The sequence below is a fragment of the Rhinatrema bivittatum genome, chromosome 16, assembly GCF_901001135.1.
Source record: "Rhinatrema bivittatum chromosome 16, aRhiBiv1.1, whole genome shotgun sequence".
NCBI classification, from domain to species: domain Eukaryota; kingdom Metazoa; phylum Chordata; class Amphibia; order Gymnophiona; family Rhinatrematidae; genus Rhinatrema; species Rhinatrema bivittatum.
Window position 1 is genome coordinate 56,564,578 of NC_042630.1, and position 21,316 is coordinate 56,585,893.

General features: G+C 41.1%; 1 protein-coding gene across 1 annotated transcript; it reads right to left on the reverse strand.

Annotated features, from left to right (window-relative positions):
* Positions 1-2,120: 2,120 nt before the first annotated feature.
* Positions 2,121-3,086, reverse strand: LOC115077708 (olfactory receptor 1009-like). Its single transcript, XM_029579996.1, has one exon. The coding sequence runs from the start codon at positions 3,084-3,086 to the stop codon at positions 2,121-2,123; it is 966 nt and encodes a 321-aa protein (XP_029435856.1).
* Positions 3,087-21,316: the final 18,230 nt, after the last annotated feature.

Below are 21,316 nucleotides of genomic sequence, written 5' to 3' on the forward strand. Positions count from 1 at the left end.
AGTGGCAAACCAGGAGGTGGTAAGGTCCCTCAGAAGGGTATGGACTCCAGTGGCAAACCAAGAGGTGGTAAGGTCCCTCAGAAGGGTATGGACTCCAGTGGCAAACCAGGAAGTGGTAAGGTCCCCCAGAAGGGTATGGACTCCAGTGGCAGACCAGGAGTCAGAGTCAAATCCCCTAAGTAGGGCACAGACCTGTCAGCAGAGTGGAAGTGGCACAGAGGATATGGAAATGGGTTAGACCTTTCCCCCAACAGCAGTACCCACCAGCCTGGCTGCATCTTTTCACATGAGTGAGACTTGGGATAAAATGGGGAGGATAATAATAATTCTTGGTTAAGCGGGAAGGTATAAGGTCCCTCCTATTCTGTAAGGTGTATAAGGTGGGGGCATATACAAGGTGGAGAAGATAAGTGGTACATGCAATCCCAAGATATAAAGGTGTAGCATTGAATGGTAAATATTCCTTCTTGTAAAAAGAGGAACCAACTCAATTGTTTTAGACACAGTAAACTGCAGCTTTAATGTGCATCCATCTGTAATAACAGGTAGCCTGTCTTTCGGTATCTCACCAGACTTAATTTTTTAACCATTTATAAAAGTTATTACAACCTCTCTGTGATACTTAAAATGCAGAGACAGTCGCTACCAGCTATTTACTTTATAGTTTAGACCATGGCACTGTTGTTGCTGTAAAACTGGTCCCTCCCAATGTAGCCGATATGGAGAAACATGGTCCATGTTGGAGGACTAGAAACCTGTTGTTTCTCAACACACCTTTTGGATATGAATTAGTAAAAAGATTTATTACAGATGAATGTACATTAAAGCTGCACCTTACTGTGTTTAAAATGTTGGAGTTGGTTCCTCTTTTTACAAGAAGGAATCTTTACTGCTCAGTGCTACACCTTTACATTTTTGGCTATATTGTGAGAACCAACAACCTCAAACAGCCAAATATTAAATATTCTTGCTATCTTGTAGAACTGTATAGAGTAGCATGGCTTGAGCCTAATAAGCATGAGTGTGCTGTTCGATATTCTATAGTTATGTACATAGTCTTGTAAAAATGCATATAGTCGCATGGCCCGAGACTGGTAACCACAAGTGGATAAGTGTGCTGTTTGATATCCTGTTAGTGATGTACACAGTCAAGTAGAAATGTAAATAATCATATAGTCTAATAAACTTGCCAGCCCTGTTCACAGTCCCATATGTTTTTATGGGGTGAAAGGAGAGAAATCCCACCCACTAACACCTTCTTCCAAAGGTGGAATCATCAGGCACCAAGAGCGTGAGGAGTGATGGAGTCTACCATAGGAGGGCTCCTGCCAGGTTGATCCTAAACCCAGGAATGCCCCACAAGGTAAGCGGTCCAGGGGGTGTTGAGAGTGTAATGGATGCATGGAACGGCCTCCCAGTGAAAGCGGTGGAGGCAAAATCAGTATCTAAATTCAAGAAAGCATGGGATAAATACAGGGGATGTCTGAGTGGGAGGTAGGGATTGTAAAGCTGAACAATTGTGTAAATGGGCACATATGGTCTTTTTCTGTTCTCATGTTTTTGTGGCACAGTATGAGGGTGCAGGGGCTAGATTCAGGAGAAACATCTGAAGGTATGTCTTCAGAGAAAGGATGGTGGTTGCATTTAGTTTAACTTGATTTATTAAGGAGAAAACACTGTCCAGATCCAACAATTACACTTTTCATTTTGCCCCTGCCCTACCTTTTCTGGATCCTGATAACTGTTTCCTGGACAGAACCACAGACTTCTCATAAATTTCCTTTATAAGGGTATAAATCATTCTTAATAACATGCAAGAAATGAAACTACAGGTGAGTCAACTCTGTGACTGGTTCAGCCATTATGCATTCAAAGCCTTGCTTTCTCACTTTCTGAGATTGTGAATAAATGTATCACCTTATGTATTTCTTAATTTTTTTTGTTTGTTTTATCAGTCCTCTCTTATGGTAATTCACGTCCATCCCAGTCATCACAGAAACAGGAACACAGAATATGAGGCACCAGATAAAACAATCATCACTGCACATTTATAACAACAAGATCTATGTAATAGTCAGGGTAGATACTGGAACTGATTCACTTTTTCCCTTTACTAGTGGTTAATGCACACAGAAATTTTCACTTGATAAACAGGAATTTTTTTTTCCATTAAAAGGTTTTCTTACAGCAGCTTTTACCTCTCTGTTTTTCAGACTGTAAATCATGGGGTTAAACATGGGGATTAAAACATTATACAGCAGGGCTAAAATCTTGTTTAGATCCAGTGACTGCATGGATGCTGGTCTCATATACAAAGAGAACACAGTCCCATAGAAGAGAATAACGACCGTGAGGTGGGAGGAGCAGGTGGAGAAGGCTTTGCGTTTCCCCTCCTTGGAATGGATCCTCAGGATGGTGGAGATGATATAGATGTAAGATGTCAGGGTTAAGGTAAAGCAGGGCAGTACTATAATTACACCCAAAATGTATGTTACGCTTTCAATAGCAGAGGTGCTGGAGCAGGAGAGCTTTAGCAGTGCTGAGAGGTCACAGAAGAAATGGTTAATCTCATTTGACCCACAGTAAGAGAAATGAGATATAAATAAAGTGTGTGCTACAGGGTCCAGAAACCCAACAACCCAGGTCCCTGTGATCAGCAGTAGACAGCATCTCTGATTCATAATGAGAGTGTAATGCAAGGGGTGACAGACTGCAACATAGCGGTCATAAGCCATGACTGAAATTATAACAAGTTCTGCACATGCTAAAAACATAAAAAAATATGTCTGTGTAAAACACCCAATTACTGAAATACTCTGACCTTTTCTTAAGAGGATGTCCAGGAGTTTGGGGAGAGTGACTGAGGTGGAAGAGATATCAAGGAAGGATAAGTTACAGAGGAAAAAGTACATGGGGGTGTGCAGGCGAGGGTCCAGGCATGTCAGGGCTATAATAGTGAGGTTCCCCATCAGGATGATCAGGTAAATCAGTAAGAACAGAAGGAAAAGGGGGATTTGTAGGTCTGGAAATTCAGGAAACCCCAGAATGATGAATTCTGTCACAGTAGTGAGATTTTCCTCTTCCATTGGATTCTGGGAGAATCCCATCAGCTCTATGGTATGTCTGAATATCAAGACTAAAATAAGGATAAATACAAATATCAGTGATATAGAAATGATTTGCTGAAAGAACAAGTTAAATAACGTACATGTGTAGATAACTGCATCTTGGAAGACTGAACGTATCAGAAGTGAAAGAAAATCTTTAAGCAAATCGGATTCCCAGTTTTAATTGTTTGTTCAGACTATTGTTATTATTTCTATGACTGTATCACTGTAAGGTCCTTTGAATTTGAACTGTTGCATATAAATATTTACACAGAATTGTACACAAGAGCTACTGTTTTTCCAATGTATTACACTCACCAAAAAGGGGAAAAACCAAACGAACAATATTATGGGCTCAAATATCCCACCTCAAGCATTAAAAAATTTTGTATGAAATGAGCATATCGGCAAGCCTGATGACGTGCTCATTTACGGTGACCGTAAATGATGAGAAGTCCGGACGGCTCCCTTTAAACATTCAGGAGCACATCGTCAGGCTTGCTGATACGGTCATTTCATACAAAATATTTTAATGCTTGAGGTGGGATATTTGAGCACATAATATTGTTCGTTTGGTTTTTCCCCTTTTTGGTGAGCATTTAAATATTTTACATACATAAAAAATCACCCCCTGCATAAAAGAAAAGAGATGGAAAGAGTTGATTAGAAATTCTGCTCATGCCATGCAGAGGAAGGTTGAAGCTATGAAGTTTTCTGCCCTGAAACACTGGCAGTACCTTTACATTTTGGGTAGGAGACAGCAGTGAATCTCTTCAGCCTTCCTGAAACAATCCATATTTGGGTAATTGTTGGGTAGATGGATTACATGCAGAGACATTAGGTATTCCTCTCCCAGACTTCTCCCTACTAGATAAATTTAAGAGAAGCCATTCCTTGCTGAGAAGCTTCCCCCATGGCTCTTAAACTAGGGCTCTAAGTTTAGTGGCAGACAGTTTACACTATTCTCTTGCTATGTGACTACAAAAAGTTTAATGCAATTTCCTCAGATTTAATTTGAGAATCATTCCCAAAATATACTGCTTTTCCTTACATTTTAGTTCTCATCTAATCCCCAGTTGCTTCATGCAAATATCACAGACCCTCTGCTCTTTCTGACTTCCAGGCACTCTCCTTCCTCCATGCCATATCCTTTCCTACTCCTCACCTTGGTCCCATTATCATTCTCTCTCCATTTCAAAAATCTGCCTCAAATTCCACTTCTCTCCCGACAATCTTTCCCATGTAGGCTCTTCTGTTCTTCATTAACACAGATTGCTCACCCCTCAACTGCACTCCTCTCCCTATGCAACTCCTCTGTCACTGGGGTCTTCCAGTATAGGCTCTTTTGGGTAGCCTAAAGCCTTCTTCTGTCCTCTTTGGCTATGCCTTGTATAACTCTTGTGCTCTGTGTTGATGTCCTTTCTGCTTGTAGCCCTGCTGCTTCTGATGAGCCTTCAATATATTAAAAACACAAGGAATACATTATAATGTGTTTGTGAGCTAGATGGAAAGGATGAGCATGATGTTTGCTGTAGGAGAGTCCCTAGAGGATATTAAAGTCAGAAGAGACTCTCTTTTCTCTGATAATGAGCCATGGGTTCAGTTGGTACATTCTGAGAATTGATGTGTACACAGTTTCAAAAAGCAGGAACAATATAAAATTCACCTCATTATAAGCTGGGTTTTATATTGCATTTATGTCATTTAGTTTGTCATCACAATAATGTAGTATTTTTGTGTGAAAGTAGGAGAGAGCATATAAACTTGGTAAGAAGGTGTATATAAAGGTAGGAGGAGACATATATTTAATTTAGGGAATCCACAAAAATATGGAGTGTGAGTCAAGAATTTAACACAGATCTTCCTGACTGGTAGATTCAAGGAGCATGAAATTCCAAATATGTTAGCTTTGTCCGACATAAGGACATTGCATATAAAAATGGTGGAGGTGAAAGAAGACATAAAGAGAGCAAAACCAGCATTGTTTGTCAGGCATTTGAATCTCTTACCAAAAGAAAGAGGTTACACATCACCCTTGCCTGCACTACAGTAAAACATCCAATGACATGAAAATCATCAGTAATAGTTATCATAAACTTGCTCACCCTGGTTAAATGCCTGCCTCTACCTTTACAAATGAACCAGACAATTACAATCTTCCACAAAAAAATATACTTGATGTCCAAATACACACGATGGCCAGCTTGGATATTACCCGGAAGAAAGTTTTCTCAGTCACATGCCCTAGTTTGTGGTGCTTCATCCTGGAGCACTTTTGTGAGATCACCTGCTCAAAAATGATGAAAAATGCACTAAGGACACCTCTGATGCAGTACACTTCCAGATGATAAATCTTATGCAGCTTTCACCCTCTAATTAAAGCCAGAACTAAGTTTATGTGAAAGTTTATGTATTTGTGTGTTTATTATGAAGGTTTTTATTGAATGCTACCTCTAATGAAATTGCAGAGCGCAGGTAATTTTTTTTTTTTTAATAAAATAAAAAAGGCACTGAATCTTCTCAGATGATATTTGAGTTATGTTCTGTCTACTACTGGCCACTGTAAGGTAGGTTTCCATTTACCCTAAACAGCACCTCTGCTCCAAAGATGAATGTGCTAGTAATAAGCAGCATTCCTACAGCCCTTACCGTCAGGATAACTGATGAGACTACACCAACACTAGTCACAATATGTTCAGCTCTCGGAAATATTTATTTACTGCATATCCCGAGTGTAAAGGATGACTGGGGTTGAGCTTGTAATTTCAAAGCACACAAATGAGAAAAACAAGTGAGCTCTGCTTTCACTGCAGCATTTTGTACCAACTGATCAATGCATGGGTTTTACTTATTCACCGCAAAAGGTAAACATCAAGATTTCAAAATCTGTAAAAACAGTGCAAGAGAGAGGGTACAAAATTATACAGAACAAAATACCATGGATAGAATCCTTCTGACTGGTGGATGCATTTTTTTTTCAGGCTCCTTTATTATATTCTAACTCCGGACCTATATTCTTATCTTGCTCCTCATTTTGGTTCCCTTTTCATTCTCTTTCAGCTTCCAAATCCTGCCTTAAATCTCAGTTCTCTCCTGAGAACCTTTCCCTTGTGTACTCTTCTGCTTTTCATTGCCCCATATTGACCACTCCCGCACTGTGCTCCCCTCTCAATGTAACGCCTCTTCTCCTGAGAACCTTTCCCTTGTGTACTCTTCTGCTTTTCATTGCCCCACATTGACCACTCCCGCACTGTGCTCCCCTCTCAATGTAATGCCTCTATCATTGGAGTTTTCCTGGGTAGGTTCTTTGGAGTAGGTCCTTGCGTACAGTCTTATTCTGCACCTGTTTGGCTGTGCCTTGACTAAATCTTGTGCCGTGTTGCATGTCCTTTCTGCATTCAGCTCTGCTGCTTCTGAAGAGCTTTCAAATATGATAAAGCATAAGGAATACTTCATAATATCTTTGTGAAAAAGATAGGAAGGGTGAATATGACGTGTCCATAAGGAGAGTGCCTAGCAGATAGACAAGTCAGAATAAGCACTCATTGCTCTTATTGTGAACTCTGCTTTGAGTTGGTGTATCCTGGGAACTGATGGGTACAAAGTCTCTTATTTTGAGAGCAAACATATTTAATTTCAGGAAACCCACAAAAAAGGAGCCAATAAATACAGAGAGTGGGATGAGAATTTAATACAGATCTTCCTGACCTCTGGCAGGGATAAGAAGCATGGAGGAGGGATCCTGCATTCCAAACAGGTTCGATTTTCCTGAAATAAGGATGTTACGTATAAAAATGGTACATTTATGCCCAATACTGGTTGGAATCCTAGATGTGGAGCAGTAAATGAGAGTAGTAAATGTTTACTTCCCAAATTCAGAACAAGCTGTCTTTGTGCCCAGCTCTCCTCTCACCTGCCTGCATGGCTGGCCTGATTTTATGTAAAGGAGACTTTAAAGTGAGCATTAAACCATTTGTGAATAAATCAGGGTCCAGGAGATGACTGAAGATACAAAGACAGCCAAGCAAGTTTTCAATTTATATATATTTTTTTTATTTTCAGGTGTTTGAAGGTATAAAGGAGAGCAATTCATGTAAAAAAAAAATAGGGATTACACAGTTCACTCTCAGCTGTGTTACAAAACAACATCCAATCACATGAAACCCACCAGTTATAATTATGATAAATTTGCAAGGCATCTGGTTTGATCAGATGATACTTAAATTTGCTCTACTGTCCATAATATTATCTCTAAAACATGTTACCATTGATCTCCAGCAGCGTCTCTGCTCCAAAGATGAATGAGCTAATGAGAAGCAGCATCCCCACAGCTCTTACCTTGAGGATCACTGATGAGACTGCACCAGCTCTGCTCATATTATTCTCAGCCCTCAGAAGCATTTATCCTCGCTGCAGGTCCCTATGGGAAAGGATTGAGGTTGAACATGAGAAATCAAAGTTTGCACAGCAGACAACCAAGTGAGCATGCTGTACCAATCTGTTCAATGAATGGATAGAAATATAGAAACAAAGAAACATAGAAATGATGGCAGAAGAAGACCAAATGGCCCATCCAGTCTGCCCAGCAAGCTTTCACTCTTATTTTCTCATACTTATCTGTTACTCTTGGCCCTTATTGGTAACTTTTCTGGTTCTAATTTCCTTCCCCCTGCCATTGATGCAGAGAGCAGTGATGGAGCTGCATCAACGCAAAGTATCCAGTTAAATTGGTTAGGGGTAGTAACCACCGCAATAAGCAAGCTACCCCCACTCATTTGTTTACCCAGCCTGTGCAATTCAGTCCTTGTTGGTTGTTGTCTGAATATAAATACTTTCTCAATCCAATTACTCACACATCATAAGAGAGAGAGAGAGGGTGCAAAATCATAGAGACAATCTTTTAGACCTATGGATGCACTCAGTATTAGCCCACTTACTGTATTTTGACCAGGTCCTTATTATTATTTTGCTGGGGTAGGGCAGCATCAGGGTCATTGAGTTTGGTGACTTTGGTATTTGGGAATGAGTCACAGCAGTGAATCTAGTTCAGACCTCCTCAGACTCCCCATGTTTGAGTAATGTTTATGTCAGTTGATTACATGCAGCTTGGGAAGGGGTCCCACTTAGCAATATTAGGGGCCCTCCCTATATTACAACTACAATGGAAGTGTACACCTCTATTATTGTAGACTAGAAATGGCAGAGGCATCATTAGAAGCACCGGGCCCAGATCAGGGTAGCATACTACCATGATCCTGGACAGCAGCTTTAAATAAAGGTATGGGGAAGGGTTATTGTGGCATTAGGGGTGAGAATCATGCCCATGATATGGCAATTTTTACAGCTAAGGGGAAGTTGGAGAAAGGTGTAGGGGAAGGAGTTTGGGGGTGGCACAATTGGCTCCATAGGGCCTTTGCAACTCAGATGGGAGGGAGGTGGGGGCAGCTGGAAGGATTATTTTTTGAATATATCCAGTTAAGTATAAAGTATAAAAGTAGAGCATATAGAAAGACATGGTTTAATGGAACACAGTCAGCATGGATTTACCCAAGGGAAGTCTTGCCTCACAAATCTGCTTCATTTTTTTTTTTGAAGGGGTTAATAAACATGTGGATAAAGGTTGACATCATGTTGCGGGTGATTTCTTCAATTACTTCACCCTTATCGTCTATTTGAAGACAACAGTTACTAAGGTTAAATTTACCACATAGTCCTCCTTCTGAAGCTAATATGTAATCTAATGCAAGACAGTTCTGGTAAATGGCATTCCGGAAACCCTTTTGCTGGGCAGCTAATATTCTCAGTGCTTTAGCAGTTTCATTAGTAATTATTTCAACAACAGCTTGCACTCTTATAATACGATACATATTTGACCATACTGGGACAAATCTCACTCTAAGAGGGCAATCGGTGGGATATGGTATTTGAGTAATGTGATCAAGGCAGCTTTCATAGACAAGGGTAAAGAAAGACATATTACATAATCATTTAGCTGATATAAAAGGTTTGAGTTAGAATGGGTGGGCATTTGCAGACACCTGTTGATTGGCTAATGGTGACCCTTAAATTGCTGAGCATACACGTTAATTCATTGTGCAGGTTTAGAGCTTACAGCCCTTGTCTTGTATGCTTCGCTGCTCCAAAGAAAAGACACATTTCTTTTTATTATTAAAACTCTCACTTTTATGACTCTTTAGAGTTGGTTTTTATTGGGTCTATTAGCCAGGGGTTTATTGTCATTTACAACATGAACCGGTAGATGCAGCGTATTTGGATTTTCAGAAGGCATTTGACAAAGTCCCTCATGAGAGGCTTCTAAGCAAACTAAAAAGTCATGAGATAGGAGGTGATGTCCTTTCATGGATTACAAACTGGTTAAAAGACAAGAAACAGAGAGTAGGATTAAATGGACAATTTTCTCAGTGGAAAAGCGTAAACAGTGGAGTGCCTCAGGGATCTGTACTTGGACCAGTGCTTTTCAATATATTTATAAATGATCTGGAAAGGAATACGATGAGTGAGGTTATCAAATTTGTGGATGATACAAAATTATTCAGAGTAGTTAAATCACAAGCGGACTGTGGTACATTACAGGAGGACCTTGCAAGACTGGAAGATTGGGCAGATGAAATTTAATGTGGACAAGTGCAAGGTGTTGTATATGGGGAAAAATAACCCTTGCTGTAGTTACATGATATTAGGTTCCATATTAGGAGCTACCACCCAGGAAAAAGATCTAGGCATCATAGTGGATAATACATTGAAATTGTCGGCTCAGTGAGCTGCAGCAGTCAAAAAAGCAAACAGAATGTTAGGAATTATTAGGAAGGGAATGGTTAATAAAACAGAAAATGTCATATTGCCTCTATATCGCTCCATGGTGAGACCGCACCTTGAATACTATGCACAAATCTGGTCGCCACATCTCAAAAAAGATATATAGAAACATAGAAATGATGGCAGAAGAAGACCAAATGGCCCATCCAGTCTGCCCAGCAAGCTTTTGCACTTTTTTTTCTCTCACATACTTATCTGTTTCTTTTGACTCTTAGTAACCTTTTTTTATTCTATTTCCCTTCCACCCCCGCCATTAATGTAGAGAGCAGTGTTGGAACTGCATCTAAGTGAAATAGCTTAATTTAGTTAGGAGTATTAACCACCACAATAAGCAAGCTACACCCATGCTTATCTGTTTATTCAGACTATGTAATTCAGTCCTTGTTTATTGTTGCCTGAATATAGATCCACCTTTCTTCATTCCTCCCTGCCGTTGAAGCAGAGAGCCATGCTGGCTATGCATTGAAAGTGAAGTATCAGTCTTGCTCCCCTGCTGTTGAAGCAGAGGGCTATGCTGGATATGCGTGAAGTGTCAAACTTCCTCCCTGCCATTGAAGCAGAGAGTTATGCTGGCTTTGCATTGAAAGTGAAATATCAGACTTGCTCCCCTGCCATTGAAGCAGAGAGCCATGCTGGCTATGCATTGAAAGTGAAGTATCAGTCTTGCTCCCCTGCTGTTGAAGCAGAGGGCTATGCTGGATATGCGTGAATTGTCAAAACTTCCTCCCCTGCCGCTGAAGCAGAGAGCTATGCTGGATATGTGTGAAGTGACAAACTTCCTCCCCTGCCATTGAAGCAGAGAGCTATGCTGGATATGTGTGATGTGTCAAACTTCCTCCCCTGCCACTGAAGCAGAGAGTTATGCTGGATTTGTATTGAAAGTGAAGTATCAAGTATTTTTGGTTTGGGGTAGTAACCGCCGTAACAAGCGAGCTACTCCCCTGCTTTCATGTGGTTGCAAATACTTTTTTCCACATTTCCTCTTGCCGTTGAAGCATAGAGCAATGTTGGAGTCACATTATTGAATAAGGATATTCATTTCCAGGTAGTAGCCATCATTCCCTCAAGTTGTGATGGAGAAGGTACAGAGAAGGGCAACCAAAATGATAAAGGGGATGGAACAGCTTCCCTATGAGGAAAGGCTGAAGAGGTTAGGGCTGTTCAGCTTGGAGAAGAGACGACTAAGGGGGGATATGATAGAGGTCTTTAAGATCATGAGAGGTCTTGAGCAAGTAGATGTGAATCGGTTATTTACACTTTGAAATAATAGAAGGACTAGGGGCATTCTATGAAGTTAGCAAGTAGCACATTTAAGACTAATCAGAGAAAATTGTTTTTCACTCAACGCACAATAAAGCTCTGGAATTTGTTTCCAGAGGATGTGGTTAGTGCAGTTAGTGTAGCTGGGTTCAAAAAAGGTTTGGATACATTCTTGGAGGAGAAGTCCATTAACGGCTATTAATTAAGTTTACTTAGGGAATAGCCACTGCTATTAATTGCATCAGTAGCATGGGTTCTTCTTAGTGTTTGGGTAATTGCCATGCTCTTGTGGCCTGGTTTGGCCTCTGTTGGAAACAGGATGCTGGGCTTGATGGACCCTTGGTCTGACCCAGCATGGCAATTTCTTATGTTCTTATTTTCTTATATGGCTAACCATAGCTGAATAACTTTAAAAATAAAACAATATTCAAAAGAATATCTGGTTATGTTTAATGTTATCTGGAAATGGTTAGTCTGAAAACTTTAATCAGGGATTTTCAATGAGACATTTATCTCACTGAATATCTGGGACAAGTTATCCGATTAACTTTAGCAATATACCATTAGCCCTAATGGCTAATCTACACATATTAATTATTTATTATCAATGGGATATAAATTTAAGTTGTTTCCCTGTTGACTGAACTAAAAATGAATGCTTATATGCATATTTTTCTTTCTTTATGCTTATTTCCAGACTTTTAGTGAAAAAGCATAGTGTTTTGTAGTCCTATTTGATTCCAATGACCTTTTTTTTTTCTAGTACATTTTTATGATTAGTTCTCTTTTTTGCTAGAAGCAGTTTAGCACCTTGATACCTACATAAATCAAAGTGCAGGACACATGTAAAAGTGTAGTCATGACTTAATTGAAGTAAAGAAAACCATTTATTCTGATTGAGACAGGAGATAGAGATTTAACAGTTTTGTATCCAATGCAAGCAATGGTCTAGTGATGAGGGCTGGAGGCAGCTGGCAGCAGCCTAAGATTAGTACAGACTGAACATAAGTTTAGTGGATACACTTTTAGTTCTGGAAAACACACATTTCTGAGACATGTTATACAGGGGTTGAATAATAAGTTTGGATCTGTAAAGGTTAAAGTGTCTAAAATTTAGAAATATTTTTAAACATTACAGTGGAATCACAGAAACAAACTATCATTCAGTTAAGAGAAATAACATACCCTTTAAGGATCATAGATTGGACCTAGATTTGCTGTAAATAATACGAGGAGGCCCATCCCATATACTCCAGAACACTTATGGGTGTTGGTGTTGCATAACAATTATTGATTGTATCCCTATAATTCTGAATTTAACTTAGCATTTAGAAGACAATTATAATCTGCCCTTGGCTGAACCAGAGTGGAGAAAGTTTTTTTCTTTATGGGAACAAAAGTATTAATCTATTTCCTCATAGGATTCTCATTTTGCATTGCAATGGCCTTTATTACAAAGGAGAATTGTTTGTCTCATACCCATTACTATATATGAAGTACTACTTAGATCCAGAAATGACAACTCATATGAAGGAGAGCACATATATGCTACAGTGTGTCCAATTATTTAATTTTTATAAAAGTAGTAGAAATAAACTCATATAACTTGGTTTGCTAATATAAGATATTGCTAAATTCACATTGTTCTTGATAATCTTTTGGGTGCTTGTTTTGTTCCAAGAGATGGGGTGGAGTGTATTAAGATTATTTTAGGCAGTTATTTTTAGATTAGATGTTACATAGGGGGCCTCGGAAGGCCTTGCATTCTGTTACGTAGCGGGTGTTTTCGTTTGCCCTTGGGCCTCAGCCCGACCCCAGACAGATCCAGGACTGAACCGAGGGTTGATGGCGTGTTCCAGCATGGCTGACGGTCTTACCCTCTGCCAGGCCTGCAAGCTCCCAAGGCCAACAACATGATGATGTTGGAATGTGAATGGTCCTCCGACCATTCCGAGCCCTTTCGGACCTGCCGCTTGGATAGGCATGGAGCAGCAGTCCTGGCCTGAGGATGAGGGCAGACGGGCCTAGACATGAAGACATAACACCAAGGTCGATGCTACGGCATCACAGATAAAGACATGACACCAAGGCTGATGCGGACGGCATCAGAGATGAAGGCTGGCACAGGACATGACACCAAGGTAGTTGAAGACATGACACCAAGGCTGATGCAAAGACATCATGGACCAATGGTCGATGCGACGGCATCCCGGACCAGGGTCGATGCGACAACGTCAGGAACAAGACGTTGACATGATACCAAGACTGTTGCAACGGCATCCAGGACGAGACGAGGAACTTGATGAAGTCTAGACGAGACAAGAGATTGGGCGGAAGGACATTGGCACTGTCTCTCAGGGTGCCCTACATAGCCCACCTTCACGGGCGGACCCAATGGGCTGGTCATGGAACACCCTGTCCCACTGCGCGCCCTACACAGCCTGAGGAGGCTGGTCATAGACCACGCTGAGAACGGGACGAGCACAGGAAAGAATCCAGCCAAGGCAGAACTTCAATAACAGAGCCATAGTCATCTGGAGCTCCGCAAAGGCTGGCAGGACATGACGGCTCAGGAGCACAGGAACAAATTCCATCTGTAGGCAACTCCATGCTTGGGAAAGACGTCATCCAAGAGAGCAACGGCCTGACAGGGCCAAAAGGCTCAGGAGCACTGAAGCGAACACCAAGAAGGGCAGGACACCAGGAGACAAAACACCAGGAGACAAAACACCAGGACACCTGGACGAGGACTTCAGGCACGAAGACTTGACTTAACCAGACATGAAGAGACGAAAAGAAGAGGAGCTCCACGAAGAAGACCTGAGGAAGCTCTGGCAGGCAGGAGCCTCCAGAGTGAAGTAACTCCAATGCAAGGCGAAACTGAAGTGACGGAGCAGCCCTTTTATAGGGCTGGAGCAGGAAGTCCAATCAAAGGTGGGGCCAGCCACACTTCCTGTGTCTGGCCCTTTAAATTCTGAAGAGAGACGCGCACCAACGCCTAAGGGAAGCAGCAGGAGCTTGTGCAGGACCGCGGACAGCGGCCTGCACAGACGTCAGCATCAGAGACAGCAGGGCCGGGCCTGGAGGCAGGCCCCGATGACGGCAGCGGCTCCAGCTGCTGCTGAAAGCCCCAGGGGCGGCTCCAGCCACCAATCGAGCCCGGGGACGTGGCCTCCTGCCGTGAAGATCAAGACGGCGGCGGCGGCGGCTCTCATCCACAAAGAAGGTAGAAAGTCCGCAGCTCCAGCTGTGGTAAAGAGCTGACAATACGGGCGGCCTCCAGGCCGCAAAGAAGCAGGAAAGTCCACGGCTCCAGCCGCGTGGCAAGGCCCAACATCGGCGGCATCCATGCCATGTCGAGTGAAGACAGCAACGTGGTGAGTGGCTGCTCGCGGGGGGGAACCCGCGGGCAGGGTCCATGACATTAGATGCAAAGGTTGGGTTGATAGATGGATCAAAACAATCCCCAATAATTGATAAATATGGAACAATATATGTATATTGCACATGGCTTAGCAAAAGGATCATTGAGACCTGAAACTCTAGCATGCTGCTTGCTAGTAATGAACTGAAAATAAGCAAGGATACTCTGTATTTTTCTACATTTGTTTTTCTAAGAAATAAGGCTGGTGAAAGCCTATGTTTGAACCTTTTGGGAGTGAGGCAGTACTAGCTTTTCTTAATTAGCCATAGCTTAATAAGCTATAGCTGGCTATTGTCAGAGATATGAATACAAATCAGAATAATTAACTCTTGCAGACACTGGATTGGAGCCAAAGAAAAGTATGTAAGAAATTGTATTTAGCACTGTTCTTTAGATGAGCCACAGACGTGAACGGGTAGCTAGCTCATGGAGTCTCCGATGTTGTACAGCTTTCCATTTTTGAGAAGATACTATCTCATAAAAAGAAAGGCCTGTGAGGAAAGTATTTCCTGTATAGACTCTATTCTATTTCTATCCTTGTTATTGCAGTAAATATTTCTCTTCATTAATCTATGTAATGCTAAGGTGATGCTGTGTGCTTATTACTGCTATTCATGCTTGATGTTTGTCTTTGCTGATCTTTATATAATTTTTACTATATTTAGTAAACTGAGTTTTGCTTTTAGAAGACTGTGTATATGTGTGTGGTCTATGATGTAATATCGAGGCAGGTGAAATTACTGCCCGCAGTTGAAAAGTAATTGCACAGATGGAATCGCCGCATTGATGGTATTGAGCTAAGGATCGTCGAATTGGTTTCCGTGATTTCCCCTGAAGCAGGACTCCGGTCCGAAACATGGCCATGTCAAGTAATTCAGACCCCTATGACAAACGAGATGGTACAATATATGCCTACTCGTGAATAGAGGGTCTTACATAAGTATTTTGGCGACAGAGTGCTGTATGTAAAAAAGAGACCAGTACATTATTTCGTTGGGATTGTTTACATTGTGGTGTATTGGAGTACATAGTTTGTGTGTGTGGGTTTTTGTGTGATTGATATCTATGATGTAATATAACATCACTCAGTTCACCTTTCATATTTGGCATCACAAACAGCATATTATATACCACATCATGGTAACACTTTACTGTGTATGGGATTACTGATTGTCTTCTAGTTTGTTAAATCTATTCTGATGACAGGATATCTAGGGTTGCCAACTGGCTCCAGATTTTCAGGCCAGGTTGATCCAGTCCTGATTTTATTTCCCCTGCATAAAGGTATTTATTGTCTTGCTTTTCTTAGGGAATACAATAGTGAAATCAGAATAAGTCCAAGCATACAAATGTGTAAAACCAGGAATGGTTCATGGTGAAGATGAAGGGCTGGCACGCCATTCGCTGAAAAGGAAAAGTGAAAATGTTTTCACCCAGGGCAATGGATGTGGAGGCAGATTTGCTAAAGCCAGGGCTGGCAAAGTTTATTTAGCAAGCTGTCTCTCACAGTGCCCCACACTCCCTCTTCCCTGTCACACACACACATTCTCTCTCACCGGCATCACCCTCACCTCATATAGGCTCCCTCTGAAACCTACACTCAAGCATCCCCCCCACCCACCTTCTCTTACCTCCCATGCTCTCTCTCATACCCTCCCCACCCCCTTCTTACCAACCCATGGTCTCTTTCACCCCCCATCTCTCACACACACATTCTCTCTCACCGGCATCCCCCCATGTTCTCGCTCACACCCTCCTGCTGTCTCTCACCATCCCCAATACACATTCTCTCTCACCAACATGCCGTGGGACCCGCACCGTTCGCGGCGAAGATGAAGGCCTGCCGCATTGTTCGCGGTGAAGATGAAGGCCCGGTGCACCATTCACGGCACATGGGGGCCTTATATTTTCACCTTGAGCAGAAAATAGCAGCGGAGACCCCGGCATGCCGTGAATGGAGCGCATTCCGCGGCACACGCTCTGTTCACGGTGAAGATGAAGGCCCAGGCATGCCGATCATGGCACATGGGGAAGAGGGCTGGGGAACATGCATGAGCAGTGTCAAACACATTACCAAGCCCGATATAATATAGCCCCATCTATCGGCGGGCTGGGGAACAAGCGCGAGCAGTGACGGACACACTACCAAGCCCGATATAATATAGCGCCATCTATCGGTGGGCTGGGAAACATGCACGAGCAGTGACAGGCACACTACCAAGCCCGATATATTATGGATAAGCCTTTCAGTCTTGATCTGCTAATCATTCTGTGGGGCTATAGCTAGTCTGGGCATTTTATTTCTTTTGTTTCCAAATAAGATCCTCACCAAATGAAAATATGATATATCACACAAATAACCCCACCTGGTGTCTTTATTTTATATGGATTATTATCTGTGCACCTGCTCAATTTTTACATTTATTAATGTTCATCAAAAGTTATTTTTCTTTTGTTTTTAATTCAAATTTGTTAAGAGTGCAGGGGATGGTTTCATATGTTAGTGGGCTACCTTCCAGGTGCCGTAATTATTCTAATCATTAACGCACCCTCCGGCCTCCGGTTTTTTATTCAAACTTTATATTGTTAAAAATCTATTGAGCTGGGCTACAGAAAAAATCCTTTTTTTATATTTTTATCTTTTACATGTTTTGTTGTATATACTTTAATAAAATCTTTCCTTTTGTGACAAGCACTTTTCAATTGTTCATATAGCCGTCGAGAATAATATACTTGTACTTAGCTTATAGAATGTCTCAAATGATCCCGACTTGCGCAAGTTTCGACAATTGCTGTCTTCCTCAGGGTCTGTTCATTCTTATTTAGTCCTTTTTCATGATGGTATTCTTTACATTCTCTGGTGCTCAATCGAACCTCCGTATTCAATCAATTCCTGACGGCGTTTTACTCCATCTAAATTCCTGTTCAGTTTTAAACGCACTTCCTGGATACTGGAGTAACCTATCAACAGTCTTTAAATCAGGGAGAACCAATCTAATTGGTCATTCAATCCTGCCGGTTGTTCAGAGTGAAGTCTGAAAATCCATGCCTGTTCCCGGTGATTGAGAACTGACTGGCCACCCTGTTTGTCTACAATGTCATCAATAATTGTCCATTGTAATTGCTCATATGTATGATGACTGTCCATACAATGCTGTACAATGGGGGATGTAATTGTGGCGTTGTTTATTCGGGACCGATGTTCCTCTATTCTAAGTTTGACAGCCCTACTGGTGCGTCCAACATATACCTTTGGGCATGGACATATGATAACATATATCACTGCTTTTGTTGTACAATCTGTTTTTGATTTCCTATATATTTTATATCCAGTAACTGGGTCTGTCCATGTTTCTCCCTCGATGGTAGTATCACAGACTGTACATTTACCACATTTTCTGTGGTAACCTTTTTCATTCTTGTTTACACTACTTTTTAATTGTGATTGAATTACTTGATCCCTAATATTTCTCCCTCTACTAGTTTTTATAAGGGGTTCTTCTCCCAAAACACTATGAAGCGCTACTATGTGCCAATGCTTTTTAATTGACATCTTGATCGCTGTGGTGGACGTGCTTTTGGGTAAAATGCATACCAGTCTATTCTGTTCCTTTGCAGGTTGATACTGTAACAAAGATTCTCTGTCACTGTATCTAGCCCTTTTGTAGGCTTTACGAACCACCTTCTTGGGCTATCCTCTTTCCAAAAACTTTTTACTGAGGATATCTGCCTGTTTTTTAAACTCCTCTAATGTAGCACAAATCTGGCGTATGCAAAAGAACTGGGAGACTGGTAGTCCCCGTTTAAACCCCACTGGGTGAAAACTTTCATAATGAAGTAAATTATTTCTATCAGTCAATTTTCTATTAACCGTTGTAGGAATGGTATCACCCCTAATCTGTATCGAGACGTCCAAGTATGCAATACTTTTTGTGCTACTGGTATAGGTAAATTTTAAATTATCATCCTGTGTATTGATCCATGTGATAAATGAACCAAGTTGTTGCTCTGTTCCTCGCCATACAAAGAATATATCATCAATAAACCTGTACCAATAATTGATGAAACTCCACCACTCTGATGTATATACTGTGTTGGCCTCGAAGTTCGTCACATATAGATTGACTACCGCCGGTGCTAATGACGATCCCATAGGGATGCCATGTTCTTGATGGTATATTTTATCCTTGAATGTAAAATAATTATTAAATAGCACTAATTCGGTCAATTGTAATAGAAAATGTGTAGGTATTCTATTATGTTCTTCATTCTGTGTTATCTCCCGTTTAACAACCTCTAGTGCTAAATGTTGTGGGATCTGAGTGTACAGTGACTGGATATCCATCGTCACAAGGAGAGTCATGCCTTGTATAACCTCCACTTCTTTCAAGATGTTTAAAAAATGTATAGTATCCTTTAAATAAGATGGCTTTTTTTGTACTATTTGCTGAAGATGTTTATCTACAAACACTGCCAGGGGTTCCAAAATTGACCCATTAAGGAAAACTATTGGTCTAAAGGGAGGATTATTCACATCCTTATGGATTTTTGGGACCGCATAGATTACTGGTATTCTAGATTCTACCTGTACCAAAAATGATTTCTCCTTAGAAGTTAAATAAGTGGCTTTTTCAATCATTTCTTCAATGTTTGCTCTCAAAGATGATATGGGATCTTCTCCTAAAACTTTATAATATTTTGTTTGAGCTAAATGATCTAATATAGCCTCCTCATACTGTCTCGGATCTAACACCACAATGGCCCTGCCTTTGTCAGCCGGTTTAATAACTACTTCTTCCATTTCCCTTAATGTTTTCAAAGCCTGTCTTTGTTCCTTAGTAATATTTTGATGTACCCATTTTTTCTGTTGTTCAAAATCACCTATATCTTTTAGTACTAGCTGTAAAAACGTCTTGATGTTTGAATCCATGGGGCCCAGGGGATTCCACCGGGACTTAGGCTTAACGATTGACATGTCCGAAGACTCTATTGCCTGATTTTGAAAATATAATCTCAAATTCAACTTTCTGATAAACCTATACAGCGCTATGCGGCTTTCAAATGGGTCATGGAGACTGTGGGGACAAAGGATAGGCCACTATTTAATATCTGTAATTGTGTGTCCGACAATGGTACAGATGACAAATTGATTATTGCTGATGACGCCTGGTTCTGGTCGTTCGTTCCGGTATTTGATTTGGATTTGATGATGCCTGTTTTGTTTTCTTTGTGTATCTTTTTTGTTCCTATCTGTCCTCCAAAAATGTTTTCTTTGTTTCCTTTCTTTCTTCTGGTACAGACTGTTCATTTTCCTGTTCATCTGATTCATCGGAGCCTCCGGAGCTGTCAGTTGAGGATTCAAAATGTACCTTCCTTCCTTTAAATTTATTCTTATTTTCCATCCAAAAATAAACTTTGCTGGATGAATAGTCATTCTGATCCCTTTTACATTTTTTAATCTTGGCTTCTCTAATGGTTCCTCAGAGTTCCTCCAATGTTGTTTTAAATTCACTAAGTTTCTCTTCATAAGCTGGTAAAGTGAAAATGACCTGCTGTACTTCTTCTATCTCTGATTTAATTTCTTCAACATGCCTCTTAACCCGATTGATAATCAACAACATTAAATCCATTGAACATTTGTTCAATATCGATGACCATAGATGGACAAACTCTTGATCCTCAGAAAACAACATAGGTGCTTTCTGGATTCTAAGTCCTCTGGGAATTAACTGTTGTTTTATATACTCAACTAGAGTTATTCCATGTAAATCCATTCTGATTAATTTTTTATTGAGTCTCATCCAATCATCCCATTGCTGGCTTTCACTAACTGCCGAATCTTCTGAGAATAAAGAAGCTTCTTTCCTGATATCAGCTATCTGTTCTTCAGAAAAACTGAAGATATTCTTCCAAGTATCCATTGTGCCAAAAATGCTTCTATTTGGATCTACTCTAATATAACAATGTTTCCAAATAAGATCCTCACCAAATGAAAATATGATATATCACACAAATAACCCCACCTGGTGTCTTTATTTTATATGGATTATTATCTGTGCACCCGCTCAATTTTTACATTTATTAATGTTCATCAAAAGTTATTTTTCTTTTGTTTTTAATTCAAAAAGATAAAAATATTTAAAAAAGGGTTTTTTCTGTAGCCCAGCTCAATAGATTTTTAACAATATAAAGTTTGAATAAAAAACCGGAGGCCGAAGATGGGAGGGGGAGACCAAGATGGCGGCGAGAGCAGTCGCTCTGTAAGACGCTCCTAAAAAGTTTTCGTTTCCTCGAAAAGATGCCAGCAAAAAGAAAGGGCAAAATGTGGGTTTTCTCCACTGACCCACCTTTGCTTGAAGCACAGAAATGGATTACTGAGTACACGGCTCCTTTGATGGTGAAAACAGGAGATGTAGTCCCCGCTGCGGCGACTGAAGAGGGAGCTTCAGCGCTGCCTGGGGAGGTCAGTCTCAGTCCCCCGGATTGCCGACCTACACCGGCGCCTGGGCATCAGGCGGTTCTCCGGCAGCAAACGCTCTCTGATGACATCATCCACTCGTCGGAGGGGAGACGCCGAGATGGTGCAGAGACAGCAAGCTCTAGACTCTCCTCGAGTATGTTGGAAAAAGCAGCCATATCGGGTTCGGAAGATCGTGAGCCGTCTGTGTCTCCAGTTTACCCGAGTGAG

What these genes read in the sequence shown, in the direction of transcription:
- LOC115077708 (XM_029579996.1), bottom strand. Translation starts at nt 3,086, where the DNA reads ATGGAAGAGGAAAATCTCACTACTGTGACAGAATTCATCATTCTGGGG.